A 24,190-nucleotide genomic window follows, 5' to 3' on the forward strand; every position below is an offset into this window, starting at 1 on the left:
AAAAAGGCGTGTAAAGTTACAGTGATTAAAAATCAGAATTTTCCAGATGGGCTTCAAATTTTCCAGATGGGCAAGAAGTAAAACCAGCTTTAAATTTTCAGCCTCCAGTTTGCTAGGCTTGTCCAGTTGTTTCAACTAACGAAATATTTCCTGGACTAATCTATTTTAATCGCTGGTATATTTTCATCAGTTTCCATCCTTTTCAGCGCAATACAACTGGGATAAACTGCGAAACTTGTATACCGTTGTTTTTTCGAGCAGTTGGAAAGAGTCGCTCTGCTATTGATGTCTGTACAGGTATTATATCAGTTCATCTCTCGAGTTTCATTCTAAAAAAGTTTACATACCTACCTTTATTATATGCCAGTTTTTGTAGCTGCTCGAGTTGTGGGACAGATTCATTAACCCCTCTTCCCTCTGCTGCCCATGTTAGTGTTGTCAGGGAACCAGGAGACTGGTAGATTTCTTAGCAGTTTCTCAAATAATTCCCTATAAGTGTTATACTATCTTTGCAATAGAGCTAAGAATAGGGGATAACAGATCCCTCTTCTCAGTACTCCTACCCCATCATTGGCTTGTACTCACTTCGGAAAACGAGTATAACCAATTGTTATAAACATCTTGGCATAGGCCTACCAGCAACAGAAACGTTTTGACGTAGGCCTATTCTTTTTGAAACCTTCCACCTGGAGTGTCCGACAAATTCCAAAACAGCGTGTCTATGAAACACAATAATATCCGTTCTATGTAGCCTCGGTTTCATATCTGTCTCGTTTATCATTTGCATCTCTTAATGTTACGCATGCAAATTATTTTTTTGTTTGTCCACAACTAAATACAACGTTTTTCACATGTAAACATGGAGTTACTTGATCGCTAATGAAATGAACATTAAATCAAGAAAATCGTTACTTCGCCATGAAATCCTCTCGCGATCAGATGCTTTAGCACCTCAGACTGACCATCACAGGCCAGGCCGCCACTGTCAATCTTGCACCTCTCAAACAAAAATGATATGTTATTTATGTTGATCTTTTCATAATATTAATTGATGTTGTGTTCATGTTTGTCATAGAATGCAATTGCAGTGTTTTGGGGTCAAGACTTGTTCCCGGAGTTCAGTTTCTTGATTGCGTAAGGGATGAAACTGTTAACATCTCAGGATTGGTAAGGGTTTCTTCTTGTCAAAATCTCATACACGCATTTTTTATCAGGAACTATCTATAAGAAACTGAGCCCTTAGATGACCTTAAAATAACGAATCCAAAGTACTTATCACCTACAAACTTAAAAAAATGCTCGAAAATCCTGCTTTGAAAGATTGGTAGGAAATTATACTTTTAAATGATTAAGGGCCAAGGTAGATCGATGGAAAAAAGGACTCCTTATGACTTGTTAAACATTCTATTTCATATAATCTCATTCTTCATTTTTTCCCTAAAAAACAGCTTATTACTATTTGGTCTTTAAGAAACCTTTAAGAAATCTTTAAGAAACCTTCAAGAAACCTTTAAGAAACCTTAAGAAACCTTAAGAAACCTTCAAGAAACTTTTAAGAAACCTCTTAGAGACCTTAAAGAAACTTTTAAGAAACCTTTAAAAAACCTTCAAGAAACCTCTTAGAGACCTTAAAGAAACTTTTAAGAAACCTTAAGAAAACCTTCAAGAAACCTTAAAAAACCTTTAAGAAACCTTTAAGAAACATTCACGAAACCTTCAAGAAACCTTTAAGAGACCTTCAAGAAACCTTTAAGAACCCTCTTAGAGACCTTAAAGAAACCTTTAAGAAACCTTTAGGAAACCTTCAAGAAACCTTTGAGAAACCTTTAAGAAACCTTCAAGAAACCTTTAAGAAACCTAAAGAAACCTTCAAGAAGCCTTTAAGAAACCTTCAAGAAACCTTTAAGAAACCTTCAAGAAACCTTAAAGAAACCTTTAAGGAACCTTTAAGAAACCCTCAAGAAGCCTTTAAGAAACCTTTAAAAAACCTTAAGCACTGAAATCGACAACAAAATTAAGAAACTGTTTGACGATTACGACCTTGGCGTAAAATAAAGTGCTTCTGGTATAATAATAGACAACACATAACTTGTAAATCGTAAAATGAAGTCCGCACTCATAGGTCGTAATTTTTCTCATATTTCAGTTTGCAAGTTCTGTTGCGAATAATTGAATTGTTAATTTTGATTTTAGTCTTGACTTTCTTGCAGACGGCAGGTGATTGCTATTGTAAGCAGAACGTTCATGGCAAGAAATGTGGTGTCTGCAGACCGGAGTTTTACAATCTCACTCAAAACAATCCATTCGGATGCCAAGGTAACAAACTGATGTTTATATATTTATGTATTATGCTATCTGCATCAGCTATAGCATAAATCCTTTTCGTAAACTGAAATCTTCTAGATCCTTGGTTTTTAAAAAATGATCGTATTTCAGTTGCCATGGTCAGCAGGGATGCGTTTACGGGGGGGGCTGGGTGGGGGGAGGGCTGGGTGGGGGCTGGGGATGCGACATTACCAGTATTTTTGTGTCATTTGATGTATATTGCTTTGATTCGGTAACATATTTTTTTGATAGCCAGTTGTTATCAAATGACACCAAAATTTTACTTTGTTTATCTTCTACTCTTCTTTATATTTTTATATTTTTGTTAAAAATAAAACTGTAAAAATGGGCGTTTCCATGGTTTTCTAGGCACCTAAAGGGTGTGACATCAATATCGAATCATTATCTAACAATCTAACACCACTCTCCCCCCCAAATCCTTACCTCTAATATCTGTCCCTGATATTCAGTGCTTCATAGAGCTAATAACAGCGATGGGGGGACATGGGGGGGGGACAACAGCAACCATCTGTTCACTAAAGGCCCCCTTATAACCAGGCATCACTGACCCAGCTCATCCTTAAGATACACTATTTAGATAAGTACTTAATGTAAAAACCCTTGGCCTGCAACTTATGTTTGCAGCTTTGAAACAGAACCCAATAGCCGCCCGAGTATTGCACTATATTATCTTATTTTTAAAGATAATTTACACTTCCTTTCGCATCGCCGTAAACCGTGCGACTGACACCTTTTCCACTTTATTCTGGGTGGTCTGTTTCAAGTTGGTTGATTTATTTTCTAAAATTTATCAAACATTGTTATGATAGATTGTCTTTGTCATCTACCTGGAACTGTAAATGGGAGTAACGTGTGCGACCCTGGGAGAACAGGGAACTGTCCATGCAAGAACAACACTGAAGGCAGAGACTGCAGCTCATGCAAAAACGAATACTTCAATTTGACAGCCAACAACCTAAACGGATGTCAAGGTGAATTGTAACTCTCAATTAATTCTTTTCAGGCTAGGGACAACGGCAGTAGTGAAGCAGTGGGTAAAAGATCACTCAAGGGGGCATGTCAGTGTCCTCCTCTTTGTTTTGTTTTCGACTTCAAGCTAGAAATATGTTATCAGACAACCATATTTATAATTATTTATCCATTGCTGTTGGGTCAGTCAGCAAAAAATATGAGTAATAAACTTATCAAAGAACTTAGAAATGTTGGTATAACATTAAAGGAATAAATTTTACAACAGGAGAGAGAATATTCACCGATGATTTGATTTTAATTTGAATGCACTGTCTGTACCTGGCCAGAACAAATGGTATTTCAGCGTTGCTGTCTACCATATCTCCTTCGCAGTTTTTTTCACCCACGTACTACGAACATATTTCCTTGTGGATTTATGTGAAATGTATGAACAATTTTTTCTTTATCATCTTAGGGTACATGAAGCTTTTATTTATAGATGTTTACCCTTCCAGAAGGGACATTATCTATTACGTCATCGAATGGCCTCGGCTTGAAACCGTTGTTGTTTTTACGCTAGGCCTAAGTTTTTGATCGCCTTATTTTGCGAAACTGTGTATTTGATAAGCTGCAGATCTAACAAGGTATCGCGTGATTATTGGTGTCGATCTTCATCTTAATCAAATGTCTAGCATTTTCCATAAAATGGCATCCGCAAACAGTGGCGGACAGGGGCGCCCCCAATACTTTAGAGAACAATGGTCTTTTATTCTAAAACAATGGGAAATGTGACGTCATCTTATTAAAACAATAGGCTTGCCCCCCAATATTTGACCAAGTGTCCGCCCCTGTCCGCAAACCCTAAAAGTTCTGCAACTGAATATAGTCAAATCTTTGGTGTAAACTCATTTACCTTCATTTATTTCCCCACTTTCGAAGCAAACGTGACTGTAATCATTAAGTAACTGTTGGTCATTTATCATTATAGATTGCAGCTGCGACCCTGGCGGTAGAGCATCTCCCATATGCAATAAGACATCTGGTCAATGTTCCTGTAAGAGTACGAACTTCACAGGAAGGCAGTGTGACACGTATGTATCTTTCTTTACTTAGGTACTGCTTTTCTTAGGTACCCCTATAGGAAAAATCCATATGATTATGGTTCTAGTTATCAGGGCTCGGAAGTCTTACGAAAGTTCAAGGGGTATAAACAAACAGGTTAGCTAATAAGCGCTCTAGGTATCGAAAGTTCAAGTCATCAAGGGTTCAGTAATCAAGGTCACAAGTTTCTGGAGGGGGGGGGGGGGGGGATAAAGACTTTTTTGGAGATGGGAGAAAACCTTGCATTTTTCTTCAAGACGATTTATCTTTTATATTATGTTTTGTTATGGTTGACAAAGTGTTATCCATGTCATTAATTTTATTGGTAAATATTTGTATTATTAGTTGTATTATTTCGGGTTTGTTTTGTTCAAGACACGTAGTCAGTACAAAGAGGACGATGCGGTGATAGAGACGTGTATTCAAAGTTTTTAGCAATCGAGGAGTACTCCTTTTTGATATATGCCAAGATTTTCTAGAGTACTTATGCATTTTAACACGTACATCTTTTTTTGACATATTAAGCATTGTTTTTTATATACTTGGCAGTGAAAAAAGGGTTCACTCGAATCATAAACATAACATATCCTCGGTCCTTGTTACACCTGGAAGTTATCAAATCCCTGTGAATAAAATTGTAAAAAACCATTCTATTGTTGAAAAGTGAAGTTCGTTTTATCCTTAGACTCACTGGTATTATTTACAATTGGCAACCTGCAACATTTACGTTTCTGATTGGTCTATTTGAGTTCATAATTGGCACAGGTGTAATAGTGCTAGGGGGGCTCATATGGGAATTTTGGGCAAGAGCCCCCTTGTCAATTTGATAGCGCACTGACAAGTAGCTAATTTCTGCTTTTGCTGTTGTTGTTGCAACTGCCCCCACTCCCCACCGTGTTTTTTTGACGCATTTTACCCACTTTACCCACATAAAGAACTTTACATGCAACTGGGTATATGTATTTCCTTGCTTTAGAGTGAAGAAAAAACGTCTTTGTTTTAGGCCTGAAGGTGGCTTTTACTTTCCCAATCTTCACTTTATCCAAGCATCAGTTTCAAGAGTCCAATCCTCGGTAAGACTTAACAACATAAACTTTATCTAAATACATAACTGTTCAGGATCAGTATATGATAGGCCATTCTACTTTTATTGGAAAGTTAACTGATCTTTGGGTCTTCCAGTTGCTATTCAAGACTCTTTTCAAGCAACTTTCTTCAAGAAAAATGCTTAAATAATTTAGCGAAAAACTTAAAGACTCATTGCTAACAATGAGCCATTGCGCTACGCAAGCATCCCATAATGCATTTTCAGACAGTCTGAAATCAATTATGGTTAATCCGTAGAAGTTTACTGCCAATGTTTGGATTGTCGCCTGGATAATTTGCCACCCTCGCAAAGGCTCATTGTTAGCAATGAGTCTTTAAGCAATCGAAGACACAGTCATCATCATTGTCACATTTAGAAACATTCTTAACGACGTTGATTGGTTATAAGAACAAAGGAATTTTTATTGTTTCCAGTCCCCCTTTAATTTATCGCATTGTAAAAAATATTGCGGAGCGCTGGAATCGTGTTTAGGCTATTGTTTCAGCTATTGTTCTTGTTAACCAATCCACAACGAGACAGATTGCCTTTAAGCTTTTCAACTCAAGCTGTTCCGAGAATGAAACACCAGAATGCGTTCGTCTTCATAGCTTAGATTTTTCCATCAGTAGTTCTATACTCGGTAGAGTCGTCGTTCATTCTAGCACTCATAGAATCCATCTACATAATTTTCGAAAAAACTGCCATCGTGTAGACAAAAAAGTTCGTTTTTAGAAAAAAACGCCATCAAGGACTTGTTTAACAATAATTGGATTTCGGTACGACAACCTTGCGGTGCCTGGCAAAAGATGGAAACGCCTGTTTCTTGAATTCAGTTCTTTATTTTAAGATAAAGATAAGAAGATAAAAAATAGAATTTTGCATCATTTTATCAACACTGTCTACAAAAATTGCTTTTTACCGAACCGAAGCAAAATTTACCGAATGACGCAAAATATTGAAAGGGGGAGGGGTGTCGCGCCCCACAGCCCCTGGTAAGTCCATCCCTGGCTTTGACGTATTTAGTGTGATGTGATTCTGTAACTAAACTCGAATCTTCTTTGTTTTTCAGAACAATTTGAAAGGTGCGGTACAAATACCAAGGTTCTCAAATGGATCTGGCGTGTTTCAGATAATCATTAAATACAGAAGCAGTGTATCTGCAAGTACCTCGCGAGCAACACTGAATATGCCGATCGGTGGGACAGCGTCCCAGTTTGGCTTGTTCAGCATCCTCCCAACCTGCACTTCAACGTGCTATGCACATGTCAACCAAAATTTCACCCTTGCACCAGCAACCTGGGATATATTCCTTAACTTTGGCAGCTTGGCAAGTTCAGACATCTCAAAAATCGTTATTGAAAGCGTCATAATTTTGCCAAACGAATTCTACACTGCTGCCATTTTGGGGACGGCTCGACACGTTTTCCGTAGCTCGTGTGACGTCATACGGAATAACATGTCAAGGAACGGCACATTGAATCCGGTTTGCGTCAAAGGCGTTTTTTCATTGACAATGGGTCTGCTCAACGAGCCTATAGGTATGTCCTAGTCTTTAAAAAGCTGCGAATAGTACATAAAAAACATATACCTTTGACCGATGATCGATCGCTTTAAACGTGGAACTCAGATGTGAAACTTAGAACCGTCCTGTTCTATACACCAAACCTAGCACTTCTTTGCCAGTACGAAAACAAGCTTTATAAGCGGACCAGTGAACATTTATCGTTATCAAAACTCTAGATAATTTTCCTAAGACCTACACGCATGACTCGGAGTAGTAGCTTAGAACCGTCCTGCTATATACACCAAAAGCGTGTACAGTTCCGTTTCTCTCATGAGTTGGACTTGCTTATTGCGATCCACTGCTTGAATTATTACCAAATCAGCAATCTATTTTTCAGGGTTGACAGACAAAATTCTTCCAAATCTTTTGATGGGCTGCATATATCGTAACGTCTATTTTTTCAAACAGCTTGTGGCTGCAATTCAACGGGATCAATGAACGGTGTTTGCGAAAAATACGACGGCCAGTGTAGTTGTAAAAGTGGAGTCGTTGGAAGGAAGTGTGACATGTGTGCGCCAGGATTCTACAACTTCACCTCAACCGGTTGTACACGTAAGTTGCTCTTTTTGAGCCAACTAAGTTTTTAATAAATATTAAGGCAAATATGGCCTTGATATCCGGGGGTTGCCTGGCGCTTTCTTCTCTTTCACTGTATGGGGGAGGGGGGTTTACCTCCAGTAGCGGCACCATGGGGGGGGGGCTGGATAGGCACGTCCCCTAGTTCTTGGCAGGATCAGTTTTGCATTTCATCTAAATCCGATAAGAAAATGTTGGGGAGGGGTAATATTTTGGCAACGTACTTTTTGTGATGTAATCCTATGATTTTCAAACTGCCTTTACATAGCCAAAAGTGAGTCATGGGCGTTCCCTTCAGGTAAAAATTGCGCTCCTTGTTAGTAAAAGGGCGTTTTCTGGTGCTTAAAGAGGCATGGTATACCAATTCAAATACCCTTTCTTCATTTTGCTATTCAACTACTGAGGAATTGGATGATTTGCACATCTTTAATTTCAAAGGGTCCACCGAACCCAGCCTACTAGATACCCCCCCCTCCCAATCAGTGGCGGACACTTGGGGGGGGGGGCGAGGGGGGCACATGTAGCGGGATCTTTATCGAAGAAGTGTGACGAAGAGAAAATAACTTCGTTTATGTTTTCTGCTTCATCATCGAAATCAAAAGTCCTATAACTAACTACGTGCTGAAATATATATAGCTTTAAGTTAAGTGCGTCATAAGTAACATGATAACGAGGTTAATACTGGAAAGGAGAATATTCCTATTACATACGCGTCGGTTTTTACTGCCCCTGGGTGTTACTTTTGGGTTTGTTTCAGCTAAGGCTCGTTCATGCCTTTACTTATTCATCTATCTTTCCTTCGTGTATTTATGCATTAATCCATTCCTTCATTTATCTGTTCCTTTCTTTTGTTCATTCCGTCATTCTTTCTTTTATTTATTCATCAATTTATTGTTTTATTATTCATCAATTTATTGTTTTATTATTCTACTCTCCATTCGTTATTTCGTTGATTCGTATATTTTTCATTAATTACTTAATTAATTTATTCAGCTACTTATCCATTTTTAATTCATTCCTTTAGTCACTGATCCATTAATTAATTAATCAAACAATTAATTAATTAATTAATTAATTCGTTCGTTTATTCATTAATTAATTCATTCATTCATTAATTTATCCGTTCATTCATTCATTCATTCATTCATTCATTCATTCATTCATTCATTCATTCATTCATTCATTCATTCATTCATTCATTCATTCATTCACCTATTCATCTATTCTCTCAATCATTTCTTAAGAGTTTCCATTCATCTAAAAGCTATTTTACAACCTTGTACACACCTTATCAACTATATAATATCATATATCAAAACTTAATTTTAAAGGATATGTAATTTGATTGCATTGTTTTTATTTGGTATTTTATTGTCTCTTTCTCCATTTTACAGCGTGCAACTGCTCGGGTGACAACAAAGTTTGCAACCAGACAACCGGTCAATGTGTATGTCCGCAAAATACGGTCGGGAGAACTTGCAGTCAGTGTAGAAGCAACTACTGGGGATGGAACTCGACCACTGGTTGCAAGGTAAATAAGCAATATTTCAATCTATGAGATTTGTTACTTCATTTAGGTTTTTTCCATTGTGACCTTTAGCGCTTAACCTCTGACCCATATCTATACCCGATGACATATGACCTTTTAGACTCCATGCCCTGCATTGTTTTTCTTGACCCTGACGCGCATGTTTGTTATTGTTTATTGACTTCATAGATTTTTTATAGATCACATGACGTCTAGTGTTCAACCTCTGACCTTTCTCTTCCTTCTACTTACCTTTGACCTTTTTATGAATACTGGGCCTACTCTATTCTACAATTTTTATTTACGATCCTTGATCAAGACATATACCTCTTGCTCATAATCTCATCACATGTCCTTTCACATGTCCTTTCACATGTCCATTCACATGTCCATTCACATGTCCATTCACATGTCCATTCACAAGTGACCCCCAGGAATAATTGTAATATCTGACCCATGATGCATTGGCAATAGATTGTTGCTTTCGTATCAGTTCTGTTCGTAAAGCTCGTGTATTGGGTTGAAATGTACATGGTTTTAAACCAACTTGCAATAGTACAATTATTTACACTTAATTTGATTTTTAGGCCTGTGCCTGCAATAGCACTGGATCTTCAAACCTTCAATGTGATCTCAATTTTGGAAACTGCACGTAAGTATAACAGGTTGCCTTCCTCTTACGTTGCTTTCGACCAGGATCTAGATATAAATTTCTCAAAGTGAACAGCCACCTCGGTCTTGCAGAGCTAAAAGTACAACTAAAACGGGCAGTAAATGCGTGCAGCATTTACTGAAAAACCCAGATTGTGCAAAAAACTATAATGGCGACATGTTTCGGATTATTGGTAAAGCTCGATCTTCGTTCCACCTAGCAGTTTTGGAATCTATCTACATAAGCACGAAAAAACCGCTACTGTGTTCGTTTTCACCTTAGGACTCCATTGGTAACACTCTCAATAGGCAAGCGGCACTGATTGGTCAACCTCAACAGTCATGTGCTCGTGTTTCTGATTGGCCTATTACGATCCACAACTGGGTATATATATTTCCTAGCGTAGAGTTTTCGGTCTATGTTCTGACGTTTTAAACTCTGGAGAGTGTCAGACGAAAAGCTTTAGTTTACTAAATGTTTGCTTTTTTCCAAGCCATTTTCAAGTTTTGTACCACCAAAAGATTGTTTATATATATTTCTGCTTACCTTTAGTCATAATCTAACGTGCACACTCCAGGATAAGTCGAGACACTTTTCCAGTTCTATGCTTCTTTTCTGTGTTATCTTAAATTGAGCGAATCGTTGTGGAACAGGAAAGATCAATTATCAAAAGAGCTTTTCTAAAGGCACAGCCCATGCTTCAATCAACAAATTAGCCGTTATTTATTGTTATGTCCGAAATTAGTCAATAACCAAACGGGTTAGGCTTGTTGCTTTTTTCATTCCCCCTCCCCCTCCCCCCTGAGTACAAAACTAACTTACCTTCAGTTTCTTCTTTTGTATTACTGCATACATATGGGTAGGTTTTGAAATTTTTCAAATGACATTTGACCGGTGAATGACGTCTCTAAATTTCTGAAAAAAGTTTACAAAAAGCTAGCTAGGCGATTATCTCAAAGAATTCCTTAGCTATGTGATCAAAAACTTCAATTGTACAAAATATATTGCAAAAGATGTAGAAGACTAATTTTAATTTTGGACCATCCAAACTTTTTACTCGAGGAATTTTAGACGATAATTTCCGTCAATCTATAGTATTATGTTTTCATTGCAATCTTGAAAAGAGATCAAGGCCACGATTCGTCGCTGCATCTGTAAAAATCTTGATTTCATATTAAATTCTTGTTAAAAAGGTGATATTTTAAGCCAATACTTCGTTGTTTTTTGACAGCTGCAAACCTGGAGTAGATGGGCCTAAATGCTCTAACTGCTCGGACACTTTCACTGGATTCTCAAATTCAGGCTGCAGACTGTGCAACTGCAGCAACAGCGGAAGTCAGAATGCCGTCTGTAACAAAGTATCAGGACAATGTGATTGCAAGGTAGTTTCACATTTCACTCATTTGGCTTTGTGAAAGGGAAAGTTTGATAGTCAGTGAATTGATTTTGATCATAGCAGTTTTTATGTCCAATATCTTGTTGAAGGCATTGAGTCATGATAAAATGGATTGGGTATACCCAAAGTGCCAAAATCCGCTGAGTCACGATTTTCATAACTGCGATGCTATTGGTTGACCTTAAACTGGTCACATGAACTCACCTCATACTGATTAACAAAACAGTCTCCATCGATAGCTAGTTGTCAAAAACGGATGCCAATATCACATGAAACAGCAACGATCATGCCGAAACCAAATGACCCCTTATAGAGAAGGCCTATTTGCCATGACTCAATGCCTTTAAGTCCTGAACGAGTGGAAGTTGTATTCTACTCTGAATTGTGATTAGAATAATTTGCTATATGGTCGTGGTCCAAATAAATCTTACGAAGAAGCATTTTATAGCCTTTTTATCATATTTTATTGCTTGATTAATTCGTTGATGTAATACAATAAGCATTTTCTCTGATAGCAGTAAAGCCATAATCATTTCCAGGTTTAAGTTGCGCTTTGTCGCCGTTGTCATACACCGTTTGCTCTGTGATTTATTTGTTATGCCACTTACCGTAAATCTTCGAATTAGCCCCCTGGGGCCTTATTTTTTTTTGATGTTTTTGGATGGGGTCTTATTCGGGGGAGGCTTATACGAGGGGGGGGGCTTATAAAATTATTGTACACATTAAGAAGATATCATTAAAATACCTCGTTTATTTTAGTAGAAATTTCTTTATGAGCATTTAATTAATTACTACCAAAAGTATGAATTTGTTGTGGTAATTCAATAAAACGCCATAGGCAACCTCAGATGGCAAAAATCATCAAATTGAGGGGTTCAATTTGAGAATTTACGGTAGCAGTGGGGGCTTATTCGAGAGGGGGGCTTATTGACATTTTATAGTTCTAAGGTGGGGGCTTATTCGAGGGGGGCTTTTTTGAGGTGGGCCAATTCGAGGATTTTCGGTATATTGTTGGCCAGTTTAGGTGACCCTGACAATTCTATACAATATATGTATGGTTTAACAGCTCAAAAGGTTACAGAATATTTTCAGTTTTTCAATGGCCTTTTTTAATTTTCACTTTGGTTGTATTAATCAAAGTAAAGGCCATACCTTTTAATCAACGTAATCAATATTTTGCATGAATTTTATTTTGACTGATTTAATGGTAGCATTTAAATGATTTTGCTTACAGGCAAACGTTATGATCACCCGGACATGTGATCGATGTGATTCCCAATCATTCTACCTATCATCCAATCATTCTTATGGATGTTTACGATGTGTGTGTATGGGTATCACTTCCAATTGCAGCAGCTCTCGAAATTTCGTATTTCAGGTTTGTTTTGTTTAAATCAGTAGCCATTAAGTCATGTTGGAAATACCCCAACCTTGCGAGTTCACTCGTATAAAATAGCGAAACTTTAGCGATGAATTCTCTTTTTGCGACTTCACCAAAACTCAAAATAACAACTCAACTTGAAACATGATACCCTGCTGTTCTAACTACAAACAGTGTGAATATAAAATGCGGAGCCAAGTCCTCATGGTTAAATGGCTATAATATTTTAAACACTTATTCAAGGGACAAGTCAGTCTTCGTAAATCTTCGTAAATATTTGTAAATATTCGTAAATCTTTGTTAAAAATCCTATTGTTTTATTTGAAAATCCCTGTAAATTATTTTGTTTTTATGAAAATCTCCCATGATATTTCCAAGAGTTAATATCCCCTAGAACTGATCTAAATTATTTGTAAAGATGCACTAAAAATAACTTAATGAATACATGATACTGATACTGAATGTATGCTTATCTCTTTATCATTTAAGTTTTATAGTTTATGAACCTACAGGAAAAAATTTTCGGCAAGTCAGCCTAGCAGGCACTCGTTTAGTCATAAGGCAGCAGGCGAATTTGCTTGCGAGCTGACAAATCCTGAAATCCATAGCATCATACCAGGTGCTAGTTACTCCTTATTCTAATATCAAGATTTTAAAGTATCGCTCACAACATACTTCATCCCTAAAAGGACAAGGATTGCTTCCTGATCTTTCTTTTCAACGCTGTTCAACTGATATCATCAATGACCTTTCGACTTTTGACGTAGTCTTTGAATCGATTTGTAACATTCACCTCTATACCTTTAATCTGCCCTTTGACGTTTGACCTCTGGCGTTTCCAGTGACCCCTACGAATTTGAATATGACCTCTGAGATTCGTCTATCTTTAAGTGAACCTTAAATTCAAAGTTTCTTTTCCTTGATATGCTTGCTTCCTTCTCTGCAGGAGCCTCTTGTGGTATATGGCTGGCGGATGAGCAACGCAACAACTCAACTTGCTGCCTCTCATTCTAACAGCACGATTGTAAGTACATTTTTGATACGTGTAATACCAAATGCCCAAACTTTGTTTATTCACATTGTGAATTTACCGGGAATCATTTCTTACAATGTGGCTGGAACAACTCTTTGTTCATTGAGCTGGTCATTGTACCTGGCAAGCCACACACAAGAATCTTATAAAAATTTAGAAAGTACATGGTTATAGACAATATCCACCTAATTATCATTATTGTTTAAGGTATTCGACTATTACACTCGTTTTTTATAAGGAACAGGGATCGACGTCAAGTCCTCTAATTGTTTAACGCTTTAGAAAACTTCGCAGCTCTGTTTTCAAATATTGTGATGTTTCTGTTAAGAGATTTTGTTCCGTTTTTATCTTAGACTTGGATAAGGGCGTAGGATATTTTCTTTCTCTGTGTTTGAATTTTTATGCCAACCAGCTAATTATTTTGGTGGATTTTCACTACATTACTGAATTGTCTTTTCAAGCTCGATTCTTTCTTAATTATTTTGCTTTGAGCATTGATTTTTCTTCATTTTTTCCTAGTACTCGTTTATTATAGAGAGTTTCTTATAAGAATAGCAAGTATATTCATCAAGCCTTGATATTTCATGTTTGGCCATTTTCACAGGGCAATGGAGGGCAAAGTATTCCAGCTATGCAATCTACAATAACACGTCACAACGAGCCAGTCTATTGGATGGCTCCTAACAGCTTTGTTCGAAACAGCTTGGTATGTAGGATACAATTTCTTTTTGCCTGATTTTGTCTGTTTTTACAAGAGAAACTTTAGAACGTTTTCTTTTGGAAATATCTTCCAAAAATACGTCCTTATGTATGCATTTTCACGGGGCCAGTTCCTGAATCGCCTTGCAATATGAGGTTCGGAGGCGCATAACGTAAAACGCAACGACTACTTAATCTCGCCAATTTTTAGAAATGTTTCTGGGCTGAAAATTTTTTGGAGTCATGACTGAATTTGTATCAGAAGAAGTTTCAATACGGAGAACCATTTTAATTCCCTATAATTCATGATGTGATTGTGCTGGAAAGCAAAAATAATAGAAGTGCAATGTAAAAAACAAATTTTTGCGCTTAAATATAAATTACGAACCAGCCTCAAAAATCAATCCCAATTTCACTTTTTTTGTTAGCTGGAACCGATCCAAAAGTTTACACGAAAACCTTTCGAAACGGTTCCTTATGGGACTTTGTCTAGGCAATCTGTTTGGATACAGCTAACACTTCTATTCGAAACGGCTCTGCCAGGCTCCCTGCAAACGAAAGGCCTAACTGCACTCATTTCCAAATTGAGCCAGTCTCATGCCAGCGCAGCCTCTAGGTCAAGTAAATTGTTTTCACATATGGAGTTTGACTTGTATTAATATCCAAAAAGTCTTGCACCTCCCATTTCTTATACCAGTTCGAAGGGATTCAACGCTACTTATTTCATACAACGATATAACTTCATTGGCAATTTCCAGGAGCATAAGTACCCTAGCGCGCCTCCCGCCTACACAACTGCTTCGTTTAGCATATAAAGGCATTATAGGTACGAATATTTACCGGAGTCTCCGAATCAAAGTAACTGTCAATGCTTTTGTACGGACCTCAAAACGGTCGCTTTCTGGACGAATACAATTTCATTAGAGACAACCAAAGTTTTCTAATTTGCTGTGTATATATATTCATATGCTTGCTTAATGGTTCAGTACAATTTAGGTTTTCATTCAATGCAAAATATTGACTACATTTTTTTTGCAAAAGGTTCAATCATATGGAGGGTATTTAGAATTCACACTGACGTACTCAAATGCAGCTGGTGCTGCGAGGGCGCCTACCCAGAATGCTATTCTCAAGGTGAGCTTGTCCACAACAACGTCCAAGTCAGCCTTTTCTGACTTGCTATTTGGAACATTTATCAAGTTTTTGCTCAAATCTTCTTTCGACTTCCGACCCTACTGGTCGACTTGATTTTAATACAGCTCATTATATGCATAACAATTTATGTTGTAAGTCGTCAAAGAATGCTTGAAGCTAAACCCTAATGCTCTTTAACTATCTGTTATAAAAGACACGATTGTCAACGGAGAACTACTAGGTTTCGTTGTATTTCCACCCCATTTTGCTAACGTTATTTCTTTTTTACTTAGAGAGGTGTTGTGGCCATCTATCAAAATATTTCTGATACTTCACCAAGCCTCATCAATGTAAGAAGAGTCAGAATGCATGAGGTAAGCGCTTACCGACCTCATCGCTATTTCATACATCTGTTTGCTAATGAATATATGGAATAGTTTCAAACATCTTCTAGGTATTAAAAGTTGTTTGATGTTATTGCGGGTTCCCAGCAGTAGGCCTGTCTCTTACTAATTTCACTTCTGCAGTTTTAGTTTCAAGTGCAGATGTAAACGGGCAAGTAGGAACATTCTGTGTGCGAAGCGGAATGAAGTTTTTTTCTAATAGTCCAATTTCAGAAGATGTCTTAAAGGGGCTAGCTTTTTACCATTAGAAAATCACCTCCCAACAACTGATGTATGTTTCCAACACACACCTCACAACAGACACCTCCCTACTACAGACACCCCCCTACAACGGACATTCCCTACAAAGGACACCCCCCTACAACAGACATTCCCTACAAAGGACACCCCCCCTTCAAGGGGCACCCCCTAGAACGGATATCTCCCTACAGCAGATACCTTATTACAACAGAAACCTCCCACAGCGGACATAACTTTAAAACTTACACAACTTTGAGACGGACACCCCTATTCTCACTGTTGTCCGTTATCTAGAGTTTCTCCTTTCTTTACCATTATTCTTTCCTAATTCTGCATTATTTCCCAATTATAGGACTCCTGGCGATATTCAAACGGATCAACTCTCACCCGATCTGCATTTGTTCGCCTCCTTGCTAAGCCAACTGTATTGTTGATCAGTGCTTCATCGTATGCAGATAGCAGCAATTCTTACACTTCAAGGTGAGTTTAAGTGTATTGAGTTTTGTATGTATTAGGCAGGCACTGCAGTTACTTCCTAAAAGCCCAAAGGGTTCGCAATTATGGGCAGACGATACCCCAATACCCTGAGGCCCTGGAGGACTTCCATTAAGAAATATTGTTGGACGGACGATCGCCCCCCCCCCCTCCCAAAGCCCATCCATGCGGGCAGTTCATTGCCCTTAGCTGAATGAATGAGTCCATCAAAATGATAATAAGACTAGATCTTATTTGCCAAAATGCTTTATTCAATTTGTCAATCACTGTTTTACAGAATTGGTGGCCTATCAATATCGACAACTCGATCCATTATAACGTCACTTGGGAGAGCATTACAAGTAGAACAGTGTCAGTGCGGAACTGGATATTCGGGCTCATCTTGTGAGGTGTGTATGCGTTGTATTGTGTGGTTTTTGTGTGATGCACATACATCCGTGAAGAGCATGACATCTGCATTTTGTCGCTCGTGCTTGACATTTATTAGTTAGGCCCTAATGTACTGACCAAGTCTTTTGTCTAGGACAAATAGTATACCGTAAATCCTCGAATTGGCCCCCCTCGAATAAGCCCCCACTGCTACCGTACATTCTCAAATTAGACCCCTCAATTTGATGATTTTTGCCATCTGAGGTCGCCTATGGCGTTTTATTGAATTACCACAACACATTCATACTTTTGGTAGTAATTAATTAAATGCTCATAAAGAAATTTCTACTAAAATAAACGAGGTATTTTAATAATGTCTTCTTAATGTCAACAATGATTCTATAAGCTTCCCCTCGAATAAGCCCCCCCCCCTCGAATAAGCCCCCATCCAAAAATATCAAAAATAATTAAGGGGCTAATTCGAGGATTTACGGTAATTGAGCAGAATTTTTGGGAAGAACAAAGCGGGTTCCAGATATAACTTTGAACCTCAAATTAACGTGATCAGTTGGTAACTTGTTGATATAGGAATATTTCTGCCTATGCGACATAAAGATAAGAAATCTTAAACAGGCCAGCGCAGAGTAATGTTGTTCATCTTGAATTTGTGATACTTTCCGCCAAATATAAAAAGGTCCACTAAGCCAAGTAATATTACCGAGAAATTCGTAAAAGTTCTCGTCATATCACAGTCTTCACATAACAGGATTTTTGTTATGAATGACGATGATATGTCAATAAAGTTTAAACCCAATTGTCTATGCAAAAGTTTTATGGTTAAAATAAACATTTTTAATTTCTTTCAGCGCTGTGCACCGGGTTATAAGCGATCCGGTGTCGCTTCACATGCGTATCTCGGAACATGCAGGCCATGTGAATGCAACGGCCATTCAACACAGTGTGATCCGGACACGGGCAGATGTCTGGTAAGCAAAACGGAACATCTTCCTTCAATACAAATTGCTCCACCCTTTTTATATCAAATTCTGTAATACGAGGCTCAAGCTGGATTGTTCTTAAAGGATCTTGCGCAACCGGCATGCTTTGCGATAGCTGTTTCTTGTGCAAAGAGAAATGGATGGTTTTTGGTATTTTCATGCAGTAGGATATTAGGCCAGCTTTGAAAAATATTCGCAAAGCATGCCGGTTGCGCAAGTGCCATTGAAGCCAGGTTGTTTGTTATTTTGTCTTAAAAGATTCTAGTGAAAGTTGAAAGTATAGGTAGGAGACAATTTTTCTGCGAAACAACATTAGATGTGTATAATTATTGTCTTGTTTTTTAAAAGAGGCAAAAGACATACCTTTCCTTGGCAAATATATCCTTGATGATAACTCGTGTTACGATATTTCAAATGACATCCCAATTTTAGACGCGCGCGAGTACATCGACGTTGCTCAAAATTTTTTGCCTTTAACATTATCTTGGTCCCCAAAGTCTCTGCATTCGAACTGTGCTGCACCTTTTTAAAGAAACTTTCCAGTCCACCTATTGCTTTTCAATCAAACATAACAGCCGATGAAATCATAAAAAATTAGCTATAGCCAAGGAATGTTGGCAGGAACGACACAGAACGGCAGAAGCAATCCAATGTAGATTTAGTTTGAAACAAAGCTCAGGGACACCGGAGCAAATTTTGGAGGAGGGAGGGGCTCTATACGAATTAGTAAACTATTATGATGGCTAAAGCCCCCCCCCCAGCCCCAAACTTAAGTTTACTAAAATTTTACCCCGACATACGAACTCTTGACTTCATCAGATAAAATGTAACTAGACTTTCCCAAAATCATTTTTGTTTTCCTCGAGGCATTCGTACTACTGCGAGGGCAACTCTAGACTGCGAAGGCTCCTTGGCAGTTTAGATTTTCCCTCGCAGCAGTACGAATGCATTGGGGGCTTAACAAAATAGACTTTGGAAAAGTCTGAAATGCAACATACTAGTAGCTAGTATTCAAGGTGTTTTGTATGGCCTCTTTTTTTCTAAAAAGTTAACCTCCATTGCAGAACTGTCTACACAACACAACTGGGGATTTCTGTCAGCTTTGCTTACCCGGTTTCTATGGCAATGCAACAAATGGCACGAGTTCAGACTGCCGAAGATGCCCCTGCGATGCACCTAAAACAACAACGTATGTGTGATCAATTACAATACATTAAATTTTACATCGATTGTCTGTTATTTTCGCAAGCTCACAAGTTTTGTCAAAATAAACTGCTAAAAAAAGCCAAACTCCATATGCGAATTGTGTCAAATATATTGTTATCTAGACTTTATAGAGTAGTTTGTTATTCCTTTATGAACTGAATAGTACTAAGTACATGCGAGTAATTAATTTTCATAACTGTTGATTTGCATAAATTATTGTTATTACATTCTTTTTTTACAAGAAGTTTTTTATAAGAATATTGAGGCGCAGAATTGAGAATATTGTAAGAATATTGCTCAGCCTCAGCTCATATTTTTGTAACATTTTTCTGCAATTGCCTGTTTTGCCATGTTCACAGCAGATATCTCATATTTTAGACAAAATCTAATCTATTCAAAAAGCATGGTTTCTATTCGAGGACGGGCAATGTTCCCTTGAGCCTATATCAGATTTCAAAAGATATACTTTAAAATATATTCAGGCTCTAAACGAATTATCTTAAGAATATCGAAGCTGCTCAAAATTTATAGTATTATTTTAAAAAGAAAGTTTGTTCAATAATATATTGAGAAAAAATGCGAGCGAGTGAAGTGAGAGAAAGTGCGTGCGAGTGATATGACCAGGACAAGACTCGAACCAGCGACCAGCAACTCTACACGTCATTGCTCTACTAATGAGCTTTCATGTCACATTTTCAAATCGTGGCACAAAGTTGTAGATGCTACAATTTCTTTGTCTTTGTTCTACTCAAAATGTTTGTTTTTCTTACAGCCAACTTTGTAATCTTGATGTCAATGGAACTGTTCAGTGCTTAAACTGCTCGCAAGGATACACGGGGAAAACATGTCAAAGGTAGGATTCATTGAAAGCATTATAACATTCGTATGACATCATTGGGCCTTTGATCAGATTCAAAGATTTCCAGGGCTTTTACGTCTCTATAGAAAAACATTTATTTCGGGCTCCTTTTACAAAAACACCTTATGTGGCTCAGCTAATTCTGAAGGTTCTAGAAGAGGTTATAAAAGAAAGGAGGCTTAAGAGAAAGGGGGCTTAATGAAAAGGGAGCTGATTTTTGATGGAAACATTTCTTTGAACTCAATGGCCTGTCATCTAGCATTAGGAATATTACACACAAATTTAACAAAATCTGCTAACATTTGTTGTGACCATCTTTATCGTGCGAGACATAGAGAAGGTTTAGAAGGGAGGGGGCTTATAGAGAGGGGATTAAAAAGAAAATGGCCAGATAAGTGGTGGCTCGCCAAGAGGGGGCTGAATTAAGAGATCACGTAATAGAGAGGAGACGTAATAAATATAGGGGTTTCTAAAGAAGGACCTTATAGAAAGGGGATTCGATCGAAAGGGACTCAATTGACAGGGGATGTTATCGGGGTAGGGCTTTTTAGAGAGGGTTTTGATAGAAAGGGGACTTGATAGAAAAGAGATTGGGCACTATAAAGAGAATGCTTAGTAGAGAAAGAGGCTAGGTTAAGCTTTAACGATTTTTTTATAATTTTTTTAGCTGTTCAAATGGTTATTATGGCCAACCCTCGGTTCCTGGAGGTACCTGTCGAACTTGCCAATGTACTAATAATTCCGATATTTGCAATACAACTACGGGTGTTTGTCTGAATTGCCAATTCAATACATCCGGGAATCATTGTGAGAGATGCAGTGATGGTTGGTATGGCAACGCTGTTCTTCGCACGTGTCAAGGTAAGTCTACTATCTTTTGAGAACCTCAAACAAAATCATTTTTCTCTTTGACTTTATTTATTTATAGGATTACTTTAAATATATGTTTTGCATTTGAATCCATTACAAGTGAATCCTATTTTTGTCTTCGTTTGGATATGTACTTTTTGGAATAGAAAGAAATATTGAATTTCCTTTTCGTCAGTCTTTGTTCCATTGGCAATGCAATCAAAGATTCTTGATGTCAATAAATTTTGGCAAGGTGTAAACATGAAAAGTATTCTGAAGTTATCTATATGTCGTTTTCTGTAGCATGTAGCTGCAACATAACTGGATCGAATTCAAGTGTTTGCAACAATACAAACGGCCAATGTCCGTGCAAAGCCAATGTCATCGGGGACAAATGCACTGCTTGTCAGGTAAAACCTAAAAAACATCATTCTAGTTAAAAAATCTTCAATAACAATAAAAGCTATGAACTCGCGATAGCCAATATTTTGTAGCTTGGATATTTATAATTGCTAAGTATTAAATTGTGCAGTTTTTATTTTAAAGAAAAATATAGTGATGACGTCATAATGATTTATTCATATAATTTTTTAATTTGGAAACATAAGCTGAAAGACCATTATAAATTACCTTTATCAAAATCAATTTAATATGTTTCAAGTTGACTGAGCTAGAACCACATAAAGTCAGGTCTTTTCCCCATCGAATCATTATAATTTCGTTTTAGTTCTAATTATGAATTAGGCCTCAACTAGTAGCCGACCAGCACTTGGCACCTCTTAGGCAATTTGTGACTTTTTTGCACTTCAGTTGTATGCCTTGATGACCTTTTATGTTATTTGGTCAAAAGTAGCCTAAAGCATTCGTAAGATACGCTCTTGGTGTACAGAGCAGAACAGTTCTGAGCTGCTACTCCGATTTCCACGCCCAACGCAATTATCAGGCTTTCAAAAGTTATACTTTTGTATGGTTTTACTGAGAGTCAGAAAAGCATTATGGTTGCACGGCCACTTACCGGAGGAAGGTCCAAGAAAAACAATAGAAGCTCCTATGACACACCCAAGCCACGCCAAATTTCTATTGTTTTGTGAGGAAGATTTGCCTTCTGGGATGTTTTTGTCTGGAGAAAGGTTAACAACTTTTCTGGACTCTGGTTTCACTTTTACGAAATCTATTGCAGCAGATTTGCCTTGTTTTTCTGGGACAGTTAAGCTCCTTGTCCTCTATTACTGCTGATATTGCTCAAAATATTACTTTGTCTGCCAAAATATTACACATTTATATTTAAAGTATTTCTAAACTATACCCAATTGAATTGAAATGAATTGTATTGAAATTGATTGAATTGAATTAAATTGAACCTGCATTGTCTTCTCAGAATAACAGTTATGGATTCGACAGTAGTGGATGCAGGCAATGCGGTTGCAATGCCTTTGGGTCGGTAAACCTACAGTGCAACGACTCAGGAATTTGTGAATGCAAGAACCAAACAGTTGGATCAAAATGTGACCAGTGCATGCTGGGAAATTTCGGATTGCCGTTGCAGCAATGTGAAGGTATGTAACCCATCTTAAAAATCTCCGGATTTGTTTCGGTGAGCATGATGTTACATATCAAGATGGATTTAATGCAACTACGCGACTAGAATTTTCATCAACATCACTACAGAAAGTGAAGTATAATTAAAACAGATGGATAATCAAGCTACAAGTAGAAAAAATTTGATCTAACTCATTTATTTTCATTCGCGATAAATATAATAAACCCACTCGTGATAGGCCATGTGCAAGCCCAGTGTAATCCGGGGCAACCGTTTCACTTTTGCTAAAGGGTCATAATGTATACGGCTACCCGTGTGAGTTTATATACAAATAGCAAGGATTGGTGTAAACGGAGGCCAATCCGTATCACTTTTGATCTGTAGCGGTGACCTGTAGCTGTGTAAAGAGGGTCTAAATGTATTTGCTGTGGACTGCAATGACGTCATAAGGACCCTGTCCCCTCATAAGTTTTTGTATGCAAGCTGCATCATGGAGCCCTCCTGCAGTTCTGATTAGTTTCAAATAAAATACATCCGTTTTACATACCAAATCATATAAAGGATTTTTGTGCCAAAATTTATCATTTTCATCCACATACAACGATGTTATATATATATAAACACTCTTTTTAATAAGACTATAATGAATTTTTCAAGCCTCGATGTTCTAAAGAAATTTTCCTTTTGAGCCTTGATATATTCTTAAGGTATTCTTAATTTTTTTCAAATGTAATATGATCTTAAGGACCATCGCCCGCTCTTGAATATAAACCAAGCTTTTTAAAAAACGAGTTATGTCAGCTCTGCGATTCCCTGTCATGAACATCGCAAAAGAGACTTAGGCTGAGACGGAGGCTGAGGCTGAGCAAATATTCTTACGATATTCCTAAAAACTTGATGATTCTGAGCCTGAATATTCTTTTAAACAATTTTCTTGTAAAAAATGAGTGCATATATCAAAATATATGGATTAATGACTGGTTTTTTTCTTTAAAGCCTGCAACTGCAATACAACAGGAAGCAGAAATGAATCTTGCTCCACGTCTATTGGTCAATGCTTCTGCAGAAATGGTGTTGGTGGGCGGCAGTGCGCAACTTGCCAGAAACAGCACACAAACTTCACTAGTACGGGGTGCAGTGGTAAGAAAGCAGTTTCTGCGAACAACACTTCTTTACAATGATCAATCTTTATCGGCTATGTCTTTGAAAAACTGTGTTTATAAAGTAACGAATCCTTTTTTGATTGACAATGTTGATTTGTCTCCCACGATTTACATACTTATGAACAGATTAATTTGCTGGCCGTCTGTGCACAAACGTGTCCTTTGCCTGTCTAGAACTATAGCAAGTTTAGGTAGCAACATGTGACTGTGCAAACGGGGCCTCAGTGTATTTGCTGTGGATCGCTATGACGTCATAAGGGCCCAGTCCCCTCGTATTTTTTTTGCATGCAAGCTACATCATGGTGCCTTCTGTAGCTCTGATTAGATTCAAATTAAATTCATCCTGTTTATATATCAAATCATAAAAGATTTAGGCCTATATGTCAAAATTTATCAAGTTTAGGTAGCAACATAACAACGATATGTGGTTTACAACGACCCATCTAAAAATTGTCATCCTTTTTAGGCTCTCAACAGCGTTTTTCGTCGTCGGACACCTCCTCTCAAAAAATCGTTTATACGCCCATGAAAACGTTGAAAACTGTGTATCACTCCTTAAAATGATTTATGGTCGTTCGAAAATATGAAAATTAAGATCCAACGTGTCATTTCTAGTTCT

At 37.6% G+C, this 24,190-nt stretch overlaps 1 protein-coding gene across 1 annotated transcript in view; it reads left to right on the forward strand.

Annotated features, from left to right (window-relative positions):
* Window positions 1-24,190, forward strand: part of LOC135686996 (laminin subunit alpha-1) — a 60,447-nt gene that overhangs the window by 7,990 nt on the left and 28,267 nt on the right. Inside the window, exons 8-32 of the mRNA XM_089114311.1 lie at window positions 207-297; window positions 1,076-1,167; window positions 2,211-2,316; window positions 3,156-3,317; window positions 4,286-4,388; window positions 5,402-5,471; window positions 6,555-7,023; window positions 7,458-7,601; window positions 9,020-9,156; window positions 9,741-9,805; window positions 11,037-11,187; window positions 12,436-12,579; window positions 13,529-13,606; window positions 14,220-14,321; window positions 15,356-15,448; window positions 15,742-15,822; window positions 16,445-16,572; window positions 16,865-16,976; window positions 17,823-17,942; window positions 19,019-19,143; window positions 19,933-20,013; window positions 20,687-20,880; window positions 21,172-21,278; window positions 22,247-22,424; window positions 23,405-23,548. Coding sequence (XP_088970437.1) covers window positions 207-297; window positions 1,076-1,167; window positions 2,211-2,316; window positions 3,156-3,317; window positions 4,286-4,388; window positions 5,402-5,471; window positions 6,555-7,023; window positions 7,458-7,601; window positions 9,020-9,156; window positions 9,741-9,805; window positions 11,037-11,187; window positions 12,436-12,579; window positions 13,529-13,606; window positions 14,220-14,321; window positions 15,356-15,448; window positions 15,742-15,822; window positions 16,445-16,572; window positions 16,865-16,976; window positions 17,823-17,942; window positions 19,019-19,143; window positions 19,933-20,013; window positions 20,687-20,880; window positions 21,172-21,278; window positions 22,247-22,424; window positions 23,405-23,548 — 3,277 coding nt within the window. The remainder of the gene's footprint in view (window positions 1-206; window positions 298-1,075; window positions 1,168-2,210; window positions 2,317-3,155; window positions 3,318-4,285; window positions 4,389-5,401; window positions 5,472-6,554; window positions 7,024-7,457; window positions 7,602-9,019; window positions 9,157-9,740; window positions 9,806-11,036; window positions 11,188-12,435; window positions 12,580-13,528; window positions 13,607-14,219; window positions 14,322-15,355; window positions 15,449-15,741; window positions 15,823-16,444; window positions 16,573-16,864; window positions 16,977-17,822; window positions 17,943-19,018; window positions 19,144-19,932; window positions 20,014-20,686; window positions 20,881-21,171; window positions 21,279-22,246; window positions 22,425-23,404; window positions 23,549-24,190) is intronic.

The sequence above is a fragment of the Rhopilema esculentum genome, chromosome 20 (genome assembly GCF_057945365.1).
Source record: "Rhopilema esculentum isolate cy_ngs chromosome 20, ASM5794536v1, whole genome shotgun sequence".
NCBI classification, from domain to species: Eukaryota; Metazoa; Cnidaria; class Scyphozoa; order Rhizostomeae; family Rhizostomatidae; genus Rhopilema; species Rhopilema esculentum.